Below are 20,486 nucleotides of genomic sequence, written 5' to 3' on the forward strand. Positions count from 1 at the left end.
GGGGCATTTTTGTTAGCACAGCTCTGTCTCTAATTTGACCTTTATTAATATGTATATTAAAACTTAAAATATATATCCATTTCTTCTTTGAACTGAAAATTCAGATGAAAATTCAGCATAACAGGACAGAGATCTGTACCTTGTTATCTATTGTACACCTTAACTACCTTTTATAGTACAATTCTGATGCTTCTGCTTGTCATATTATTTTCATAATTAAGGATGCTCCTGCATGTTGAGTAATTTAAGCTACAGAAATTCATCATAAAGTTTAAAGTTTTTTTAAGTTTCAGTTACTTGGAACTGAGAGTTGCCCATTTTTTATCTTGCCTTAATTTGTGCTGTAAATACATGTGTGTGTTTGTCTTTGTACACTGTAATGGCTGCTAAAACATTTCATATCCTTGCTACTGTTTAGTGCATCTATAAATTGCACAATATATTTTGTATCTCATATATATATATGAGATACATATATTTATCTCCACAGACAGATCCATTCTGTCCATTACCACAAAAATAATAATATAGATGTCTTTTTATAGAAGAGAATGAAAGTTTTAAATCCTGAAACTTTTGATAATTAAGTCACCAGAACTATTTATTAACTTTAACTCCAGTCTGATTTGAAGAGAAAAAGTAATATAACTAATAACTAAAACAAAAAATTTTTTTTTTTACTTTTGGCACTTTTCAGTTTCTCGCCGTCAGTATCTTGTGTATTCTTAATATGTTTTTTTAATTGTTTTTTATTCTCAAAGTTTCTAATCTATGTTCATTTGATCAAGCAAATGGCTTTGACAAAGCAATGCTTAAGTAATGGCTTTTATAACTCTGAGTTCATAATTTTGAGCTGTTCTAAAGTTTTATCAAACTTTTTGATTTTATTTTTACTATCTTCCAGATTTTTGATATATTCTACTTTGAATTACAAAGGTGTAATAATTGTACATGAACATAAAAATGGGTGTTTAAGTGGTAGTCACCTAAATTTTATGTTTAAAACAAGAACTAAAATCAAAACAAACTTGAAGATTTGCCTTCACCTTTGGTTGAGTCAAATATGTATAACACATGTTATCCATATGTGCCTTTCTGAAAACAGTGGGTATTTATCACATTTTTGAACATCTAATTATTTAACTCTAAGGCAGTAGGAGAGCTTGTTACTTAAAAGAACACTCTGACAAACTCTTTTGTTAAGTAAAGATAAGTTTTGTTTTGTAAATAATCTTGCCATTTTTATGAAATCGTATTTTCACATATCATGTTGGCTTAAATCAAGCCATGGTTTTTTTTGTTTGTTTGTTTTTGAGCAATAATAGACTTAAAAACAATTGGGTAAGGATATCATAAATTAGAGAGATCCCAGGTTCTGTAGCAATGCGCTAGGGTAGTCAACTTAACATTCATCTATGAAAAGAACACAGTGAGAGCAGGTATATGATCAGGTAGCCTTTGCTGCAAGCCATTCTCCAGTCAGATGGTGTAGCAAAAAGAAGAGCCCTGTTGGGAAGACAGCAGCCCTGGATATTAGTGATGCCCTTGGCACTGCGGCTTATGTGTCCTAACCTAATTAGTTCATCTCTGAGTCTCCAGGTCCTTTACCTGTCAGATGATCATTTTATGTACTGTGGTCTGTTTACTTATTGTCAGCATCAGAAAACAAAAAGAAATACTATGCTCAACCAAAGGCCAGGCAGAAATACCAGGTGTTTAAATGAGCAGTGAGTGACCACTACGTGGGCATTTGCTCCTAGCTGCATGAAGAACAAGTGTTCATATATATCTGTCTGCTGCTGCATCCTGTGAATTTTGAATGCATCTTGTTCTTGAACTGCATTAAATAGTTTTTCTGGGTGTGATCCGTGGTAGCTTAATTGTTTACTGTTGTGACAGAAAAGTTGTGCAGGTGTAAAATATCTTTAAGAGCCTTCAAATCTTTAATCAAGTTAGTACTTCTTAAGAACCATTAATACGAAACTATTAACTTTTTTTAATGAAAGAAAACTCATTTTGAGTATTTTCCCATCCCTTATATTATAGCCAAAGCTATAATAATAATAATAATAAGCCGTCTTTACATAAGCTTATTGTACTCTTGAAACCAAGGACTTCTACTTCATTTTTTATATATGTAAGACATTCACCGTAGCATTTTTTTTTTCACAGAAATAATTATTGGTCAGTCCTAAGACTGAGAAAACACATAGAAATAAGGAAAATTTTGTTTTTTATTCATTGAGGACATCTTCTTGTAATTTAAAAAAGATTAAAATTAGCATGGCTATAGGCACATACTCCTGAGAAGAATATAGAAACAGCAAAGAATAAAAATTTGTGTAAATTAGTTAGCACTCACTAAAAAATATATATTTCAAATTAAAGATTAAATTAATTTTGTTAAAAAATTAAATCAAGCCCCCTGCCCCTTACCCACATGTCTGACATTTGAAGGCCATGTGAATGAGCCTTCTACTCTGCTGACGTTCACTTGGAGTAGAAAAGTCTTTTAAGAAGGGAGCATAAGGGTTGTGAAAGTGGGCATACATACCTTTGCAATAAGAACCCTAAATCTTGGTGACAAGGAATTTAATAGAAGGAGTTGAATTTCAGTGAAGGAAATCTGGTTTTAAATTAATTTTGTGCACTGGAAAATCATGGCTTAATTTTGTGTGCTTTGTTGTATTCCCCTAAAGAAGCTGCCATTAGCTCTCTTTTGTGACGATAAATGAATGCGGTGTTGTATGAACATTCATTTGTGCCTCGCAGATTGCAGACCCCAACTTGCTGTTTTGATTCTAAACCTATTATACAGTGAGAGTATTGTTCTGTAATATGAGACTTGTTGCTTTTCTGTCCTTCCAGATGGAAGAAGATAAGGGTTCAGTCAGCTCAGCATATGAATTTGCTGAAAGCAAGCACAGAGGGGAGGACAGTAGGCACCTGCTAGCTGAGGCTTGCAGCCAGCAGGACAGTTCTTGCGTGCACTAGGTAGTACTGCGCTGGACCTGCCTGGGGACATATCCGCTAAGTTCTCATGCTTGGGGCATGCTGTGGGAGAACTGGCCTGACTCCTAGTTTTTATTTCACTAATCCTTCATTGTTCCTCATGTGTTTACTGTTTTTGTTGACTTGTCTTCCTTTTTTGTGATCTTTACATTTTTTTATGTCCATCTCTGAATATTTTACTAGTCTCTCTTTGGAGTTACAGTGTTAAATCCTACTTCACCTCAGATTCTAACCTAGTAAGGTATTCTCACAACCTATTCAATAAACTATTCCTTTTTACTTCTTTTGAAAGTATGTCATGCTATTTCTGTTATTTCTGAAATCAGTTTTCCCATTTAAAGTGGTAGTTGTGCACTATTTTATGCATCTTAATATAGTTAGACACCAGATTACTTGTCTAGGTCTGGAGTTAAATGATCAGATGAGTGAGTGCTTAGAGGTACTGAATAATTTTCTGTTGACCGATAGTCCTCAGATTCTCACTTCTTTTCATAAACTTTCCTGGTTATATCTTTGTCCTAAAAAAGTATGAATTGATGAGGACTTGATTCATTCACCTCTTGAGGAGTAAATCCTGACAACCACTTCTAGACCTAATTAGGATATGCAGAATATTTTGATTGGTAGTAATTAGTAGTTACTAATTATTATTAGTACTCACTACTAATAATTATATTTTTGCTTGGGTTATTTGCCTTTTATATATTATAATTATTGGTCAAGAAGGTACTGTTGTCTCATTTGGGATAAAACCTCATAAATGGTGTAACTTTAAAACAAAGCTACTTGAAAATTATAAATCTTAACTGTACCATGGAATCAGACCATAGAACAAGTACGTAATTTCAAAAATCTGAATTATTCTGGGAGACATATTTTTAAAGTTAGATTACTTTAGTGAACTGCTCTAAATGAAAAATGTTGATTAATTATTTCATTGTTATTATTACTATTAATTGAAAAGAAATTCAAAACAATTCTCAACTTTTGGGATGCTCTATATAATTATTTTTGGTATATATTTATCTGGTATTCTGCTTTGATAAATATAGAAAAATTCTTAACTTTTAAAATATGCCCTGATTGAGCCACAAGGAAAACTCAGCTGACGAGGTCTCTGGGTAAAGAGGGGGAGCTGGCCTGGATTTATATTATGTCCTAGATAATCTACAAAACAGATAATCCACGTGGGACCTGATTAGACTAAAACTATAAAATTATTCCTGTCCTTTGTGATAAAAGTTCCCCAAAGGTTCAAGTTCAAGTGGATATTTCATGAGACATGGATCTAGTCTGCTTTGCTTTCATATGTCCATTAAAATGTATGATACAGTTGAGAGTTGAGTTCTTAGAATGCCCTAATAACAGGGGCCTTGTTACGATTTCTTTTACAAAGGGGTGATAAGTGAGTTTTCTCATCATCCTGTGATAGTTGGTCTTTCTTCCTGTAAACAAGATGATAGAAGAACCCTGTTTCAGTGAATAAACAAGATGATAGAAGAACACAGTTTCAGTGAATATGATTTTAGTAAAATTGCTGGGGGTATTACCCTGATCTGCAATTTTTATTTATTTATTTATTTTTTGCATATCTTTCATTGTTGAATGAAATATACCTTGAATATTTTTCTTATATGGTTTTCTGCCTTTGGTATGTATTTTGAGATAAAAATCACTTCAAAAAAATAAGTATTATATAATATCCCTCTTCTGTTTTTTCTGCCTTGAAATAGCAGTTGTTTTCCTCTAATCAAAATTTGGTCAGCTTTGTCAGATCAGGCAGAGGATGATGCTGAGCCCTAAATGTTGTCATGGGCTAGGGCTTTCTAATCATCTCCCTCCCTTCCACTGTCACCTGCCTCCTTGGCTTCCATTGTTTTGTCATTTCTCTGTCACTGGATTCCTGGCCTGTTCTGGATGCTCTCTTTCCAGCTGTGCTGTAAGGATGTCAACAGGATGTTAGGACTATTGACCTTTCTCATTGTGCACCTGGATGCTTAAGCCCCTGCCTGAAACCTGCCACCACCCCAAACAAAAAAACATTTTAAATAGTTTCAGCCAACAAGTCACCTTCCTCTTCTGTGACAAAGATGCTTCTAGCACTGTCTCATTTAATTGACAAAGAAGTGAACAACAAAGGAACAGAAAACCTTAATGGCCTGTATTCAGTTGTTTGCCACTAAAAGCTACACTTTTCTGAGTAAAATTTCTGTGAGGAAATAGAATTGAACATTTTAAAAAACAAATAATACTAAGGCTGCCATGAGTAGCAGGACCTGGCTGCATACCTGATAAGTACAACACTTTACAAAATTAATGTTATTTTCAAATCTGTGCTGACTTATTTGAGCAACTTTTTCATCTGGAGGTTGAAATGAAGAAAAATATTAGCGTTGACATTATTTCTACCAAACAGTTATCCTCTGACATTCTCTGGATGATTGATACTTAGAAAACTGAATCCTTAACATCAGCTGTATCATGGCTTAGTTCATTAATTAGTGCTATTCTGATTTACCCTCTCCATGAAAATTGGTGATTTTTCCATTTTTTACATATACGGATACTCTTCTTCACTTAAATTTCAAATTCCTAGTCAGATACTGTTATTTATGTTGCAGCCACCTCATTAAAATAAAGGGGACTCAGTCTTTTTGAAACTAGAATAAACCAAATTATTAAAATAAGCATACCTGATAGATGTAATTCTTACCGTATGCTTATTTTAATAGTTAAATTTAGGCAATACATACAGATGTAAATCTCCTTTCTGGAGATACCTAAAGGACAGTATGGAGGTATTTAAATTTATAACCACCCAAAGCTGTTTGTTTTACTTGAGGAAAAGGAAAAGAGGGAAGGGAGCATAGAGGAGTGAACGGGAGCTTGAGGCATGTTATGGAGAAACAGGCCTTGAGTAAGAGACAGCAGTCTTCCAAGTGCCATCACCAAACAGCTCTTGCAATTCTGAATAATGAGATGAAGCCATTATTTGTTTTAGGGGTTTTATTATTCTTAACCAAATTTGGGAATTAGTAATATTGGATGATTTTTGATTTCACATTAAAAAGAAAAACATTTCCTTGAACACAACCTTTTTTCATAATTAGTTTCCAAGTATCTCCTTTAAGACTTTACAAGATTCTCACTTTGATTATATATTTATTATAAAACTGTTTTAAAGGCAACAGAACATATACGGTTAATAGTTTACTAATTCTTATTTAAACTTGAAAAAACTATTTGACTTGATAGGTAAGATAGCATAGAAATGACTAATTTAGAGATGTATGACAATTTTCTAACATTTAGAAGAGTCAAGAAAGAAAGAAGATATATAGAAACAGAAGCACTAAGAGAAACTTTTAAATGTTTACTATCACTGACATGAAAATAATGGAATAAGAGCAGTGAGTCAGAATTTATCTCAAAAGGCAAGTTCTGTAAAGATGAAAATTTTTCTTAATCATACATAGTCATATTGAATGCCCATAGTTTTTTGCTGGGCAGCCTTCTAACTTTAAGGTATGTGGCCATTCCTGGGAAGCAAGTGCAATAGAGAGTGTCTTACCAATAAATCAAAATTTCTGGTAAAATAAAATGCCACCAGGTAGAGTCTCACTCCCATTACTTTGCTTTTTTTTCTTTTCTTGTATTTATAAGCCGTCCAAAAAAAGAAATAATTGCCTCTCCTTACTTTGAATGAAATGAGATTTAAATGCTCCATCCTTTTCCTACCCCCCGTTAGTTATACTGGCAGCTGTGGCTGCATGTACTCTGGCTGGGCTCCCAGATCCTGAATATGAGATCAAAGATATATATATATATGGGAAAGTGGTAGAGCTTGGAAGTTTGCTAGAGAACAGTGTAGTTTTTTATATAGATAGCAGCTTTACACAACTAACCAGCATTCAGCATTTTTAAAGCAGCCAGGGTTTGTATATATTATACATATTATAATATATATTATATATGTAATGTATATAAAATATATATATTTTAGCTTAGTTCAAAAGGTGATCTGAAGAAGTCATTTCTTTATAACATTTTTGATATTTCAAGATGTTTACTCTCTCTGGGGTTGTCCATGTATTAATACCTTTTCTTAGATTTTAAAGTGAAAGGTTATGAGTACAAAATAAGATTATTACCTAAAGTTATATCCTGGCTTAAGCAGTATTCTACACATATGGAGCACTCAAATGCTGCTGACATTATGGATGTCCTCTTCAGTGAATCCTTGTCAGTTGAATATCAGCTATATAAGCAAAACACAAGTTGTTATATTAAGAAATACCAGGCAGACTCCTCGTTTCTCTCTAGTTTCTAGTCTAGTTTGGTGTTCCCTAGCCAAATGTGAAAGACCGGTTTGTTTTCTTGCTTTCTTGTTTTTAATTTCCAATCTATCACGGACCAATACTTTCGTAAAATGCAATAAAAATTAGTTACAGTTGGCCATTGAATAATGTGAGGGTTAGAGGCTTACTGACCCCTCATGCAGTAAAAAATCCACATGTAACTTTTGACTCCTCAAAAACCTAACTAATAGCAAACTGTTGACTGGAAGCCTTATCAACAACATGAAGTGCCAATTAACATATTGTATGTTGTAGATACTATGTATCACAATAATGTTTTCACAGTAAAGTAAGCTAGAGAAAAAAATCACAAGGAAGAGAAAATAACATTTGCAGTACTGTACATGTACTTATTGAAAAAAAATTTATGTGTAAGTGGACCATGCAGTTCCAACCCATGTCGTTCAAGGTCAACTGTACTAGGAAATGAAATTTAAAAGATAAATAAAATAAGCCTTGATTTTAAAATTAGTATTAGATTCGGCAATTATAAAAGTATTCTGTCAAATTGCCATAAAATATTTTAACCTCTTATTCTTACAGATCTGAAACACTTACCTCCTCATAGGCCAGTAAAAAAATGTTTTCCCCAATCAACACTGATCCATGGATCACACTTTGAGTGGCACTGGTCTCTTTGCAAGGAAGCAGGCATAACAGCTACTTTCTTACACTGAGACTAAACATGTGCTGAATACACATCATACTTTTCTACCCACACATAGTTACTCATTCTCTTCACCTAACAGCTACTGAAATCCCGCCCAGTTTTCAAAATGTGTTCCAGATACCATCTTTTCCGTCAAATCTTTCATGCCCTCCCACCAATACCAGCAACGACAGCTTTCCTCCTCTTTTTTAGTATTTGTAGTTTGCCTCATACCATAATTATAAGAAGGCAGCATAAGAGCATGATACAGAGTTGTGGGCTGTGGAATTAAAGAAACCAAGACTCAAGCCTCAGCAGGGTGGTCTTGAACAAATTCTTAGCTTCTCTGTTTCCTCATCTGTAAAATGTTTCTGAATATGGTGCTTATCCCTAAAGTTTCTTATAAGTTTTAAATGAGAATAATCCATGAGAAGCATCTTAATAGTGACTGGCACATGCACAGTAAGTATTCCATTAATGGAACTGCCATTATTATTTTTTCCTGACTTATCTCCCACCTTTTTCCCTTATTATTAACTCACTAGATTGCCGTCTCCTATAAGAACCAGTACAGTGCCTTGTTCAATAAGTTAAAGTTTAATTTAAGTGCTTATACTATTTAAATTACACAAGCAAGCAGTGGAATAGAATCCAGAAAGAGACTACTGATAGCTGGAGAGGTTAGGGAGGTTTCATAGAGTTGATAATATTTAAACTGAACTGGGTGTAGGAGTCAGCATTCTGACTCTTTGGTGACCAGCCCTGACATACGCCCAGAGGCAAGGAACACTGCATAGGTTAGCTGTGTGAAGACTGTACAGGAGCATTGGCAAGTTGAGCAGGAAAGGTAGCCTGAGGTCAGGTTACAAAGGGCCTTAAGGCCTCCTTGTTGTATTGTAATTTTTTGAGCATGTGGGGGCTTTAGAATCCTGTTTCCTGTAAAGGGTGATCTTGAGATGGAGGAAAACAGAGCCCAAGGAGGAAACTGAGAGACTAATGAAATCTTATTACTTAAACCAACATTTCCTAAACTGTTCCTCTGAATATTAATATTCTTCCTAGTGTTGACTGATTCCCAGGGGCGGCGGGTGTGGGGGAAAAGTTTTACTTTAAAAAAACAAGTTTGAGAATTTGCACTATGTCTGGCTCTCCCCCTGGAGATTGACCACACATCCTGACTTATTGACAACACTTTGCTCAATAAGTCTATTTAGACCATCACTGAACTGTTTCCCAAACTTAATTAATAGGCCATGGAACTTTTTTTTCATGAAACATCTGTAAAACATCTCTCAAAACACAGGTTAAGAAACAATACCATAAACAGTCCTAAACCAAGGGTATTGTGATGAAAGAACAAGTAAAACTTGGCTACTTCTCAGTGCTTAGCAGATCCTAGGACATTGGTGCAATCAGGTAATTGCCAAACAGGAACTGTGTTGTCTCACAATGCCTGCTATCTGGCAGAATTACTCTGAGCAGCGAGTTTGCAGACCTCACCCACTGCTTATGGTCAGAGTGCCAGGTTATTTATGTTCCATCATATTTGTCTTCTGTCCATCGTGAGCGTCTGTCCCCTGTCTGTCCCCTGTTGCCATGCCTACCCTCAACACTTGGTGATTCCCAACCTTTGTGAATTGCAACACTCTAATAAATGTATTTTCATTGTTCTCCCTCCTCTATACTTTCCAAAGATTTGTTGTACAGTATGTTATATATGTAAAGGAAAGTGAATGAAAATAAGTTTGTTTAAAATAATAACCCCTGAGAAATTTAGGAGTGTCCTTGTCTGTGTCAAAACCAGGGTTGGGATTCATTGGGCTATGTGGTCATACCATTTTTTTCCCCTCATTTTAACAGGATTAAAATTAGTAGTAGTAATGGCTTTAAGTTATTTTGCTGGGTTATTTATGCCTGAATCAGTATAAATCTTGCATACCTTCAGAAATTAATAAAAGTCCTAATAGTAGTAAGTCACTTGTTTAAGAGATTTTAGTACATCTACCATTAATTTTTTTAAAGCAAGATAAGCTGATTAGGGGCATAATTGGCTCTTATTAGTTGCTTAGCAAATTTAAGGTAAATGATGCTTTTTTCAAGGATAATTATGGAGTGCATATATATAGAGTGCTTAGAATTTGGCACATAGTAAACACTACGTATTTTCTACTATTGTTGTTGAAGATTGGGGTTAGGTCCTGCCTGGTTGTTATTTCCCAGTCTTCAAAATGGTTCACACTCCACTTTTCTCAATTGCTAGACATTTGTAATTGAAATTACAGGAGCATTTCACATAAACAAAAACTCAAAGAAGAATTCGAATTCATTCAATTTGAATGAGTGATGTAAATCATTTTGACTAAAATAAATAAGATATAAAATCCAAAATCTTTGCATATTTAAATAATATCCAGCCACTTATTTTTATATAATTATTTTGTTTGACTTCTAATTTAGATCACAGTGCCTTTTAAGCATTTTTGAATATTACTCTTAGAACCCTTCATCCATTTCCATGTTATAGAAAACATATATGTATATACATTACATTTGGTTTTAAAGTGCTTGTTGTAATTTTTTAATGCTTTTTGGAAATCCAAATCTGTAAATAACTTAATTTTTTTCTGCTTCAACTCCTTCAGCTTATTAAAGCAAATTCAAGTATCAAGTGCTTGGACTCCATGTGCTGTTTCTCAGAAGGAGAAACAGCGTGCGCATCTGTTGGAAGAATGCTGGAACGAGTAGTAGGAAGATGTAGTCCGACCCATGTCAGCAGGTGTGAAATTTCTTTAAGTAGCCTTTGCTGCAGATGAGTATCCTATAAACTGGAACAGGATGAACCTGCATCTCTAGATACCTAATAAATCAGCCGCTGGTTTTACCAACTGAAGCGGGGAAGTGTGCTATTTATTAGCATTCTTTGATGGTAGATTTCACTTTGTGGCCTTGGGGTAGGGGGCTCTTTCGCTAACAAAGGAAGAGAAAGCACCTTTGAAGAGACTTCATCTAATGAACGAAACATTTTGCTTTACAATCTTTTTAAAATGTGCTGAATAGGTATGGTACTCTTATTTGGTTTTTATAACTTTCTTTTTTTGATTATACCTTATATTACTGTTTTATTTCCTGTATTTGTTTTTTGTTTGTTTTTTGTATTTACAAAATAGTCTACATATAATAGTGAAATCGAAGGATTTTGCTTCTCTTACTCTTCATGTATATTTTCTGGTCAGTCATTTGAGACTTTGAGGTGTTTATAAACACAAAGGCTGTATTACTGCTCTCCTATACCATTCTATTTCTGTGATGAGGTTTTTTAAATGAGTTGTGATTGGTTTTTGCTTTTTTTTTTTTGCTTGGTATTCATGGTCTAACTAAAAGTTTAGATAAGTTAGGGATGCCGGGTGGCTCAGTTGGTTAAGCATCTGACTCTTAGTTTTGGCTCCGCTCATGATCTCACAGTTTATGCAATTGAGCCTTCAGCACAGAGCCTGCTTAGAATTCTCTCATTCTCTCTCACTGTCTCTGCCCCTCTCCCACTCATGCTCGCTCTCTCACATGCTTTCTCTCTCTCAAAATAAATAAATAAATGTTAAAGAAAATTTTTTTAAGTTGGTAAGTTAGACACTTTAAATTATGGTGTAGAAGAATCTTAGCATTTCTGTCCCCTCCCAAATCTGTTTCTTCAATTAGATTTATCAGTGCTCGCTTTTGTGGATCATAACAAAAAATGCCATTTTTTTGGTAAATGCCACTTAAATTTATTTAAAAGTGAAATGGATTCATAAATTTTCTTCATAAATTTTCCTGAGAGACACACTATTTAGGTGATATTAAAAAGTAAAAGTAACTTTTTTCACACTTAGGTATTCTTAATGTGAATTATATCATAGTCCTAAAATGAGAGTAGTAATGCGCTTGTACGCCTGAGGAGTTATAGATGGGCAGGGGTAGACAGACGGCGATTTCCATTGTCCAGCGTGTACCACACGAATAATCACTTTCTACATGTGCCATGGCATGGAAAAGGTTGGAAAGTACCGCAGGAGTAGGGAATAAAGGATGGAGGAGGCCCTATAATCTAATAAAATAATTTTTCATATTTGCTTAGCTTTGTGTTTTAAAAATGAATAAATACCATTCATATATCATAAAATTCAGGTAACATTTACTGGTGAACTTATTAGTTCCCATTTTGCCTTTAGTTAATGGCCATGTCTTTATGGTACAGTTGCATTTATAAATAGCATTCTTATGTTAATATAATGTCTGTGGTTTCAGTCTCCATTTATTGATTATAACATGTGATCAAAAATATTTCCACAATGCCGTGGTATCATTTTGTAGTCATTTTATTCCACATAAAAGAATTACTACGAAGAGTTAAATTTACTGGCACTTCTGTATTATGACTTCCACAATTGTATTGTAAAGTGCATTACAAGAAAGAAGCTCTGTTATGTACCCAAGCCACCAAGTTTTCCAAAAGAAGTTCCCGAAAGACCCACTTTACAATATTATTTTACTTATTAAGACAGCTTTACTATACAGAACTAAGGTGGGAGTTAGACTAAGAGACAACTATAGAACTTCCACATAATTTTTTAAATTTCTATTTCAGCAGGAAGTTCTCTTTAATGACAGTATACATCTTCACTATTGAAAAACTACAATCAGGGGTGCCTGGATGGCTCAGTCAGTTAAGTGTCTGACTTTGGCTCAGGTCATGATCTCAACAGTTTGTTGGGAGCCCCGCATCAGACTCTGTGCTGATGGCTCAGAGCCTGGAGCCTGCTTCAGATTCTGTGTTTCCCTCTCTCTCTCTCTGCCCCTCCTCCACTTGTGCTATCTGTCAGAAATAAATAAATAAATATTTTAAAACTATAATTAATTTTAAATAAGCCAAAAATATTTTTTTGCTCTATGTACTGACTTTTTTGTATACCAGTAATTCAGGTTATATGCCCCCATTTTTCTTTACGTAGCCATTTTTATACTGCATTATCCCTTTGAACCTGCCCTTGGAATTATGGGACTTATTTCGGCACATGAAGGTGACTGTTATCATCTGTACTTTTTCTCACTTAAAATTGTATCATAATATTTTCTTTTGTAAGACTATTTTTTTTACTTTCCTAATAAAATGTTTAACAGTAATATCTTATTTGACAGACTATAAATACTTTTCCAAATACTTTCAAAATACTTTTGTCTAACATCTCAGGTTATGTTATTGGTTAGTACTGTCATTATCCCCCTTTTTTCTTCAAACAAATAATCTAAAAAGTCTTTTGAAATCTGTATTTTCTAGTGTATAAAAATCGATACAGTATGAGAAAACCACTTGGTGCTTTTCAAAGGACTATATGAAAATTGCCTTAGATCCATTAACATTAGATTTAAACTTTGAAAGTCATTTTGATATGTAGAGTTTTGTTTTTGTTTTACATAATTGTGTTAGTGAAATATGTTCGACATTTCTGTTTTGATTTTGGAATAGCCTCTATTCTACATTTCTATTTCATGTCTAACTTAAAAGGTAAAGCATGGCTGAGACTTCTGTTAAAATTGTAGAATCCCTTGGTTATTTGTTCCATTAACCTATTAAACATAAAAGGTAATGAGCATCACTTAAGAAATACAACTAGTGCTTTCATATGACATGTTATTCAGCTGATTAAACTTCTACCATCCAGGCACAGAAATTCTTACATCTTATTAGTTAATGTTTTCAAAGGAATATGCCATATTGCAAGCTTGGTTTCAAATGTAGCATCATGGTGCTCTACAAAGGATATGCCATCTTGTACACTAAAGGGCTGTACTTCAGCAATAAATGATTTTCTGTATGCATTTTACCAAGTTACTTTATCCTAATCAAAACTATTTTCGGGGCGCCTGGGTGGCTCAGTCAGTTGAGCGTCCAACTTTGGCTCAGGTCATGATCTCACAGTCCGTGAGTTTGAGCCCCGTGTTGGGCTCTGTGCTGACAGCCTGGAGCCTGCTTTGGATTCTGTCTCCCTCTCTCTCTGCCCCTCCCCTGCTCATGCTCTGTCTCTCTCTGTCTCAAAAATAAATAAAAACATTTTTAAAAATAATTTTTTAAACTATTTTCTGAATAGAAAGGAGTTAATATGTAGCTCCAGTATTTAATGATCTGTCAAATAGGATATTTAACATCTGAATGCACATGTGTGCTTTGAAAAGATCAAACAAAGGAAGCCTTACCTAATAAAATTCTTCTATGTAAGCAATGGTTGGGAAAGAGGAAAGCCTGATATAAAGTACTGGCAATTTGGGAATGGAATCTTGACTCCCGATAATTAGGGTGTTGGCAGTTATGTTTTGTCTTGTGTGTCTAAGTGTGCCTTTTCTTGGATAAATACTTACTCTAAGAAATGTTAATAATCTCATTTCATTCATTTATTTTACAAATACTGAGTGTCTACTATGTGCCAGGTGCAGTTTAGGTACTAGACAGAGGGTGGTGAACAAGCCCTTCCTTAAACTAAGGTGTTTAAGGTTTTCTGGAAACTAATAAAATTAGAGAACCTGTAAATTACCAGTATGGTTTTGTTGCTTATTTGTGTTCCTCTTTGGCAACTTTGTAAAATTTCTAGGTTCCAAACTTCATTATGACTGTACTTGCTTAATTGATTTAAATAACAGAATCTCTAGGAAACAGTGGATATTTGATAAGAGTGAGTTTAAGAGCCACTTTAAATGTTGGTCTCTTCCTCTAACATTTTTTTTTTAAGGAAAGTGGGAACCCTGAAAAAAGTTACATAAAATGTATTGATTTATTGTTTAGTGCTTTTAGTCTTCTAAGAAGAGCCACCTTTGGCTTAGTAATCCTGATACTGAACTTGAAATATAGGTTAGGCTATTTTAAGCCTAGAAGGCTAGTTTGGGTCTAGAGTTATTTTAGCTTAAATTAATAGAGCTGCAAATAAAGTAATTAATTGCTTTTAGGTTTTATCATTCAGACAGTAGTTAACTTTTCCAGACCACTACAGGTTTATTCTCAGTTAAGTGAAAACCCTACTGAGTTACAGCTGTCTTTGGTATCTATTGAATAAACCTTTACTGCGTTCAAGCTAATTACACTAAAATCTTTAGAATAGAATTTATAGCTGAAAAGAAATTATGTAATATGAACATATTACTATTTCATTCCAAAGCTTTTGGTAAGTGGGATGTTTGTTTGCTTCTGTAATGTCAAAATATAACCTAGTTGCTTTTTAGTAAAACTGAATGTGCATAACTCTTAGTAACATACTTATTTCTTATTGAATTGTGAAGATTTTAAGAGCATCTCATGCTTTACTACCTGTAGGAATTGTTTTAAGGCTAATGAATGTCTGAATTTTGGCTAATATTTTATATAATGACTAGAGCATTATTTTTTCCAAGTTTTTGTACAATATAAATAGACTGATTCGGTGCTAGTATGAATAATTTCTCTTTAACATTTAAAAACAAATCAATAAGTGATTATTTTAATATTCAAATTGCATTTTAGAGTAAATTTTTTTTCTCACTTAAAACATAGGTCCTGGTGAGCCAAACTTTTCTCTTATTGTTACTTTAGATCATGGAGTGCATCGGATCCTTTCTATACCAACGACAGGAGCATCTTGACTCTCTCCACAATGGACTCCTCTACTTGTTAAAGGGGCAGTAGTACTTTGTGGGAACCATTTCAACTCCTTTCCTAAAATTCAGTGTGATCACCGTGATAATGGCCACACTAGTTCTGCAGAATTACTTTCTGAAATTTCAAATATTTCATACTCATTCAGAGTTATAATGGCAAACAAAAAGCATTAACACAAACCCCTTTCAGCTCCCCTAACTTAAATCTCAACATGTCACAATTCGTGAAACAGATATTTTCCATCTCTTTGGGTTGTTCTCGTGCTTATGGAACTCCTAATGGCATTTCAGCCTCTTGCTAAGGCCACTATATTTTAATATCAAGGTAGAAAAGGGAGGTAATTCCTAGTCAATTGTATTTTTTAGTATTAGCTTGGTTATTGAGTCTTCTATTCAGATCTGCTTCTGTAAATTATGCTGAAAAGTTTGCCTTGAAAACTCTATTTTTTTATTAGAGTTATATTTGAAGCTTTTCATGCGAAAAGTTAATGTGAATAGAAAGGAATTTTGGTCGCTCAGTGACCCATGTTGTTAATTCATTAGTGCTTTCTAAGTTCACAGAGCAAATTAGGAGAATGCATTTCCCACCATTATTTACTGCATTATGGGTAGTAACTATATACCAGTACCAAACTTCTCTAAATACTGTAACACAACCAGTAAAATTAACCACATACATGCAAAGGGTATATTATATATATAAATCAGGAATCAAGTCCATTCACCAAATTTCAAATTGATGTTTACTATATTTTTGTGACAGAATACGAAGAACCTGTAGTGGGTAAATTACATACCATTAGCATATTATTTAATGTGTTTATCATTGGATCTTTTGCATGCTTTAATCTGGTTAATATATTTAAATTTGCTTTTTTTCCCCTCTCTGAAGAAGGCTCTGTTTATAGTATTTTCTGACACTGTTGTAAAGTTCAACTATATCAATAAAAAACAAGTTTGGACAGTATTTAAATATTGCAACTATTTTTAATTATATAAATAAAAATATTAGGGTAATTAAATCAACAAAAAGATAAGAGCCTCTTTCTATGGCTAATTTAGAATTGCTCTTGACTTTCAGTAAGCTAGATTATAGAATAAAGGATTTCAGATAAGAATCCTGTTATTTGTAGGATAGTATACGTTATCTAAGTTACGGTAGACTACCATGCAAAGTGAAATCTGTCCAGTGCCCGATTACAAGGTAAATTTTCAGGCATGGCTACAGAATGTAAGTAAAACAAAGTTTAAAATGCTAAATCTTAGGATGTAATGGCAGCGATAAATTAAAATACTAAGAATGGTTAATCAGGTACATACTGCTGAATTAACTCACTGTACTTCAGTACTTAATTTCCATCCAAGCTTATCATATGATCAGTGTTGTCATTTGTTTTGATAAAAAGTAATGTCATTTTAAAATTTGGAAATGATTATTGGTTAAAGAACTTACCCAGCTGTGAGCACATGATGTGTACATACACATTTAAAATTGTATGGAAATGGCTAAATAAGGTTTTCCAAAATTTTCTTTTGAGAATAAAATAATTCCTTTTTGTAGATTTATTCTGCAACCTTCCACCACTTTCCCATTTCATGAATATCAGATTTCTGGAATTGGGCTGGTAGGGAAAGAATGGTAGAGTCAAGAATTAAGACTTTACCATGTTTGCTGGTGAACTATTTTTTTTTGAGTTTTTATTTTCTTGCTAATATAATGTTTGTTTCAGTAGTGCAAGATACTAGGTTATGAATTTCAGCTTAAATATTAATTTTCATAAATAGCCATTCTTTAAGTCAGATATTCCAAAACTGAGTTTAGCAATATACCGTTATTCCAAAAATACATTAAAGGGATAATACAGTGTACAGTATATACACTTTCCAATTCATGTTCCAGAAGAGGAAATATTGAGAAATATTCAGTGAGGGTAGTTTAGTGGAAGATAACACAGAATTTGCTTTTTCTTAGAATGCCTTATAAAATATTTATATAACAAAGTGACATTTAATAGTCCTGCATCGCATCTACCTTACAGTTTACAGTGTCTGCCGTCAGCCAAACTGCCGACACTAAACTGCCGACACTCGAGGACTACAAAGCCATCAAGCAGTCTGACCAACTGCAGCAATGCTGGAGGTCAGCTAGCCTATGTGGTGCTTAAGGTGTGAGTGAAGTAACTGTCTGCATTCCCCATTTGAAGTTATTTAAGAACTGTACATCAAAGAAACATAAATGGTATCCACTGATACGTTCATCCTACTCTGTTCAAAACCTCTGTTTAAAAGAAAATTATCTTGCAATTGTAAGAAAAGTTTTCTTCATTTATTTAAGAAAGTAACAGTGTTGCCTACAAGCTTTAAATAGTTCTCTAGTGCTATTACTCACATTTTAAAACAGTACATAGCTGGTAATCACAAAAAATTCCCCTTTGCATATTTCTTTAAAATTGTTTGGAAAGTACGATGTTGGCAATTAACTTCCTCTTAAACCTGCCAAAACCAGAATGAGATTCTGTGCGTGTTTTTGCTACTTGATGATCTCAGATCTGTTTGCCTCACTTTCTTACCTTTGCCTACCTAGTCTGAAGGCCGTATCCATGAAGATAGTAGCAGGCACCAAGACAGTTTTCAGAATTGCCCACCAGCTGCTCTAAAAGGTGACTCAGCACCCTGCTTCAGCTTTAGCAAGCGGTAGGTTCGTGGTAGGAATAGAGTATGGGCCAGGAGAACTACAGCTACCAAGCTTGCCGTGGAGTTGAGAAAAAAGAAGGGGATAATTTACAGTCTGAATTTCTCTTAACTACCCTCCTCCTTGGGTCTCAGTCTCCATGATACCCAAAGGCTTCCCAGACGTAATCGAAACTGGCACTGTCCTGAATAGGAGATTAAACTTAGGCAAATCACCATGTTAGGAAACTGCTTTGCTCTAACCAGATTGTTTCTGCTGTAAGATTATGAAATTGGGCTTCTCAGAAAAACTTAAGATTCCTATTTGATAGGCAGGAGTCAAGGCCCCTAAAAAAATGTACAGTTAATACCAAAAAAAATTTAAATATGCTACTCTGAAAAGTTATCAGGAGCAGGGGAAATGGGAAAATCATCCATGTTTGTGTTTTCCTGTAAAGATCATTTTGGGGGATGATATAAGCAGGTATTAATAAAACAAACACAACAAAGAGTTGTGTTAAAACATGTTTCATTAATTTTGGTCCCCCTTCAGAGACATTTTTATTTCTACCTTGAAATGAGTCCTCTATTTTCATAAAAATAGAACATTATTAAAGTGCTGTTTATGTGAGAACACTTGAATGATTTTCCTACAAAAAAAATAGATCACAACTAATGATACGTTTGTAGTAATGGCGATTGTTAGATTTTTATGGGGAATTAGTAGCTGGAAATACTGTAGCCACACTTTAGTTTAAAATTGAGGACCTCAAACACTGTGGCTGTCTAATAAAATCCTTTAAAATGTCTCTGCATTGCCAGGAAATGTAGTTACTTATTGTATAAGCTCTCAGTAATTTTTTAAAGTTCATGAAATTATATTTATTGAATAAAATTTTCCTACATAATTAAAAGTTTTTCCATTATTTGTGCATTTTAAGCCTCTCTCTGCTTATTACAACCAGCCAAAAATTTTTTCGATGAAATTTTATTACATTTACCCTCTATTATAGTACAGTAATGCTTTTATGCCTTTCACTGACTCCAGTTTTCAAAAATCCAGAAGTTTTTGGTTTACCCAGATTTTATAGATCATCACTACAGTTCCTGAAAAGTGGTGTGATAGAAATGTACCAGCTGTAAAGACCAACACACTTCGAACTAGAAATTGCACCACTCATGAAAAGCCAGCCAATATGAATTTGGAAATGAAATACGTGTTTTTTAAAAATATATAACTGATGTAATGTGTATATATATACATATATATGTATATAATATATGTGTATGTATATTGTATATGTATGTATGTATATTATATATATGTATATATATTATGTATGTATGTGTGTGTATGTGTGTGTATATATATATATATATATATATATATATATATATATATATATATAAAATCTAACCTAATGACAATAATTATTCCTTATGCTTTCTCAGTTGCCAGTTAAAGCACATGTGAAGGTTTAATCTACATTTATTAAAAAGGTATGCTGTTGTATTTGCCCAAGTGTTAGCATATGCAGAGGGTGACAATGTATGATCTGTGTATTTTTATTTCTGAAATGAAATGAGAATACGACCCAGGACAAGTCAAGTTATCTAGGCATGCATCTGTTTTTATTTAAAAAGTAGTTGAGGGTTTGGACTATCTTTAGGATAACTTCAGACTGTAACTTCTGTGGTACAATATGATGAGTAATGTTCTTACTGAACTAGAAATTTTGGATAAAAAAATAAATGAGCAGCATTTCACCAAAAAAATTAGTGAATCCAGAAACAATTCAAGTTTTCTTCTGAAGAGCTGACTCAAAGGACAAAGGTATTCTAAATGGAGATAAGTAAACATGTCTCTGTTGAACAGCTCTTTTCAGAAGTGGTGGATGGCCCTCTGATGAGTCCGATTTTTTACTCTAAATTTTAAGGGAAAATGATTTGTCTTCAAGTAAAATTTGTGGACAGTGAAGTGCATAGATTTTAGAGTTAACATGCTGTCACCTTTGACAAATCTATACATGTGTAATCCTTACCCCAACCCAGATAAAGAACATTTCCACCATCTTAGAAAGTTCCCTCATGCCACTTTCCAATGAATTTATTCCTCCCTTTCTGCCCTTGTAACCATTTTT

General features: G+C 33.8%; 1 protein-coding gene across 6 annotated transcripts in view; it reads left to right on the forward strand.

Moving 5' to 3' along the window:
• ATP11B (ATPase phospholipid transporting 11B (putative)) overlaps window positions 1-16,642 on the forward strand; it is a 126,594-nt gene extending 109,952 nt beyond the window's left edge. For 2 of the 6 annotated variants that reach the window (XM_086674803.1, XM_086674802.1), the window contains 2 exons: window positions 10,662-10,795; window positions 15,611-16,642. In XM_086674803.1, coding sequence (XP_086530929.1) covers window positions 10,662-10,764 — 103 coding nt within the window. In that variant the 3' untranslated portion in view covers window positions 10,765-10,795; window positions 15,611-16,642. The other 4 variants (XM_086674806.1, XM_086674808.1, XM_086674807.1 and 1 more) reach the window with 3 other exon arrangements.
• The last annotated feature ends 3,844 nt before the right edge of the window (window positions 16,643-20,486 follow it).

The sequence above is a fragment of the Puma concolor genome, chromosome C2 (assembly GCF_028749965.1).
Source record: "Puma concolor isolate L17-30 chromosome C2, mPumCon1.1.hap2, whole genome shotgun sequence".
NCBI lineage: Eukaryota > Metazoa > Chordata > Mammalia > Carnivora > Felidae > Puma > Puma concolor.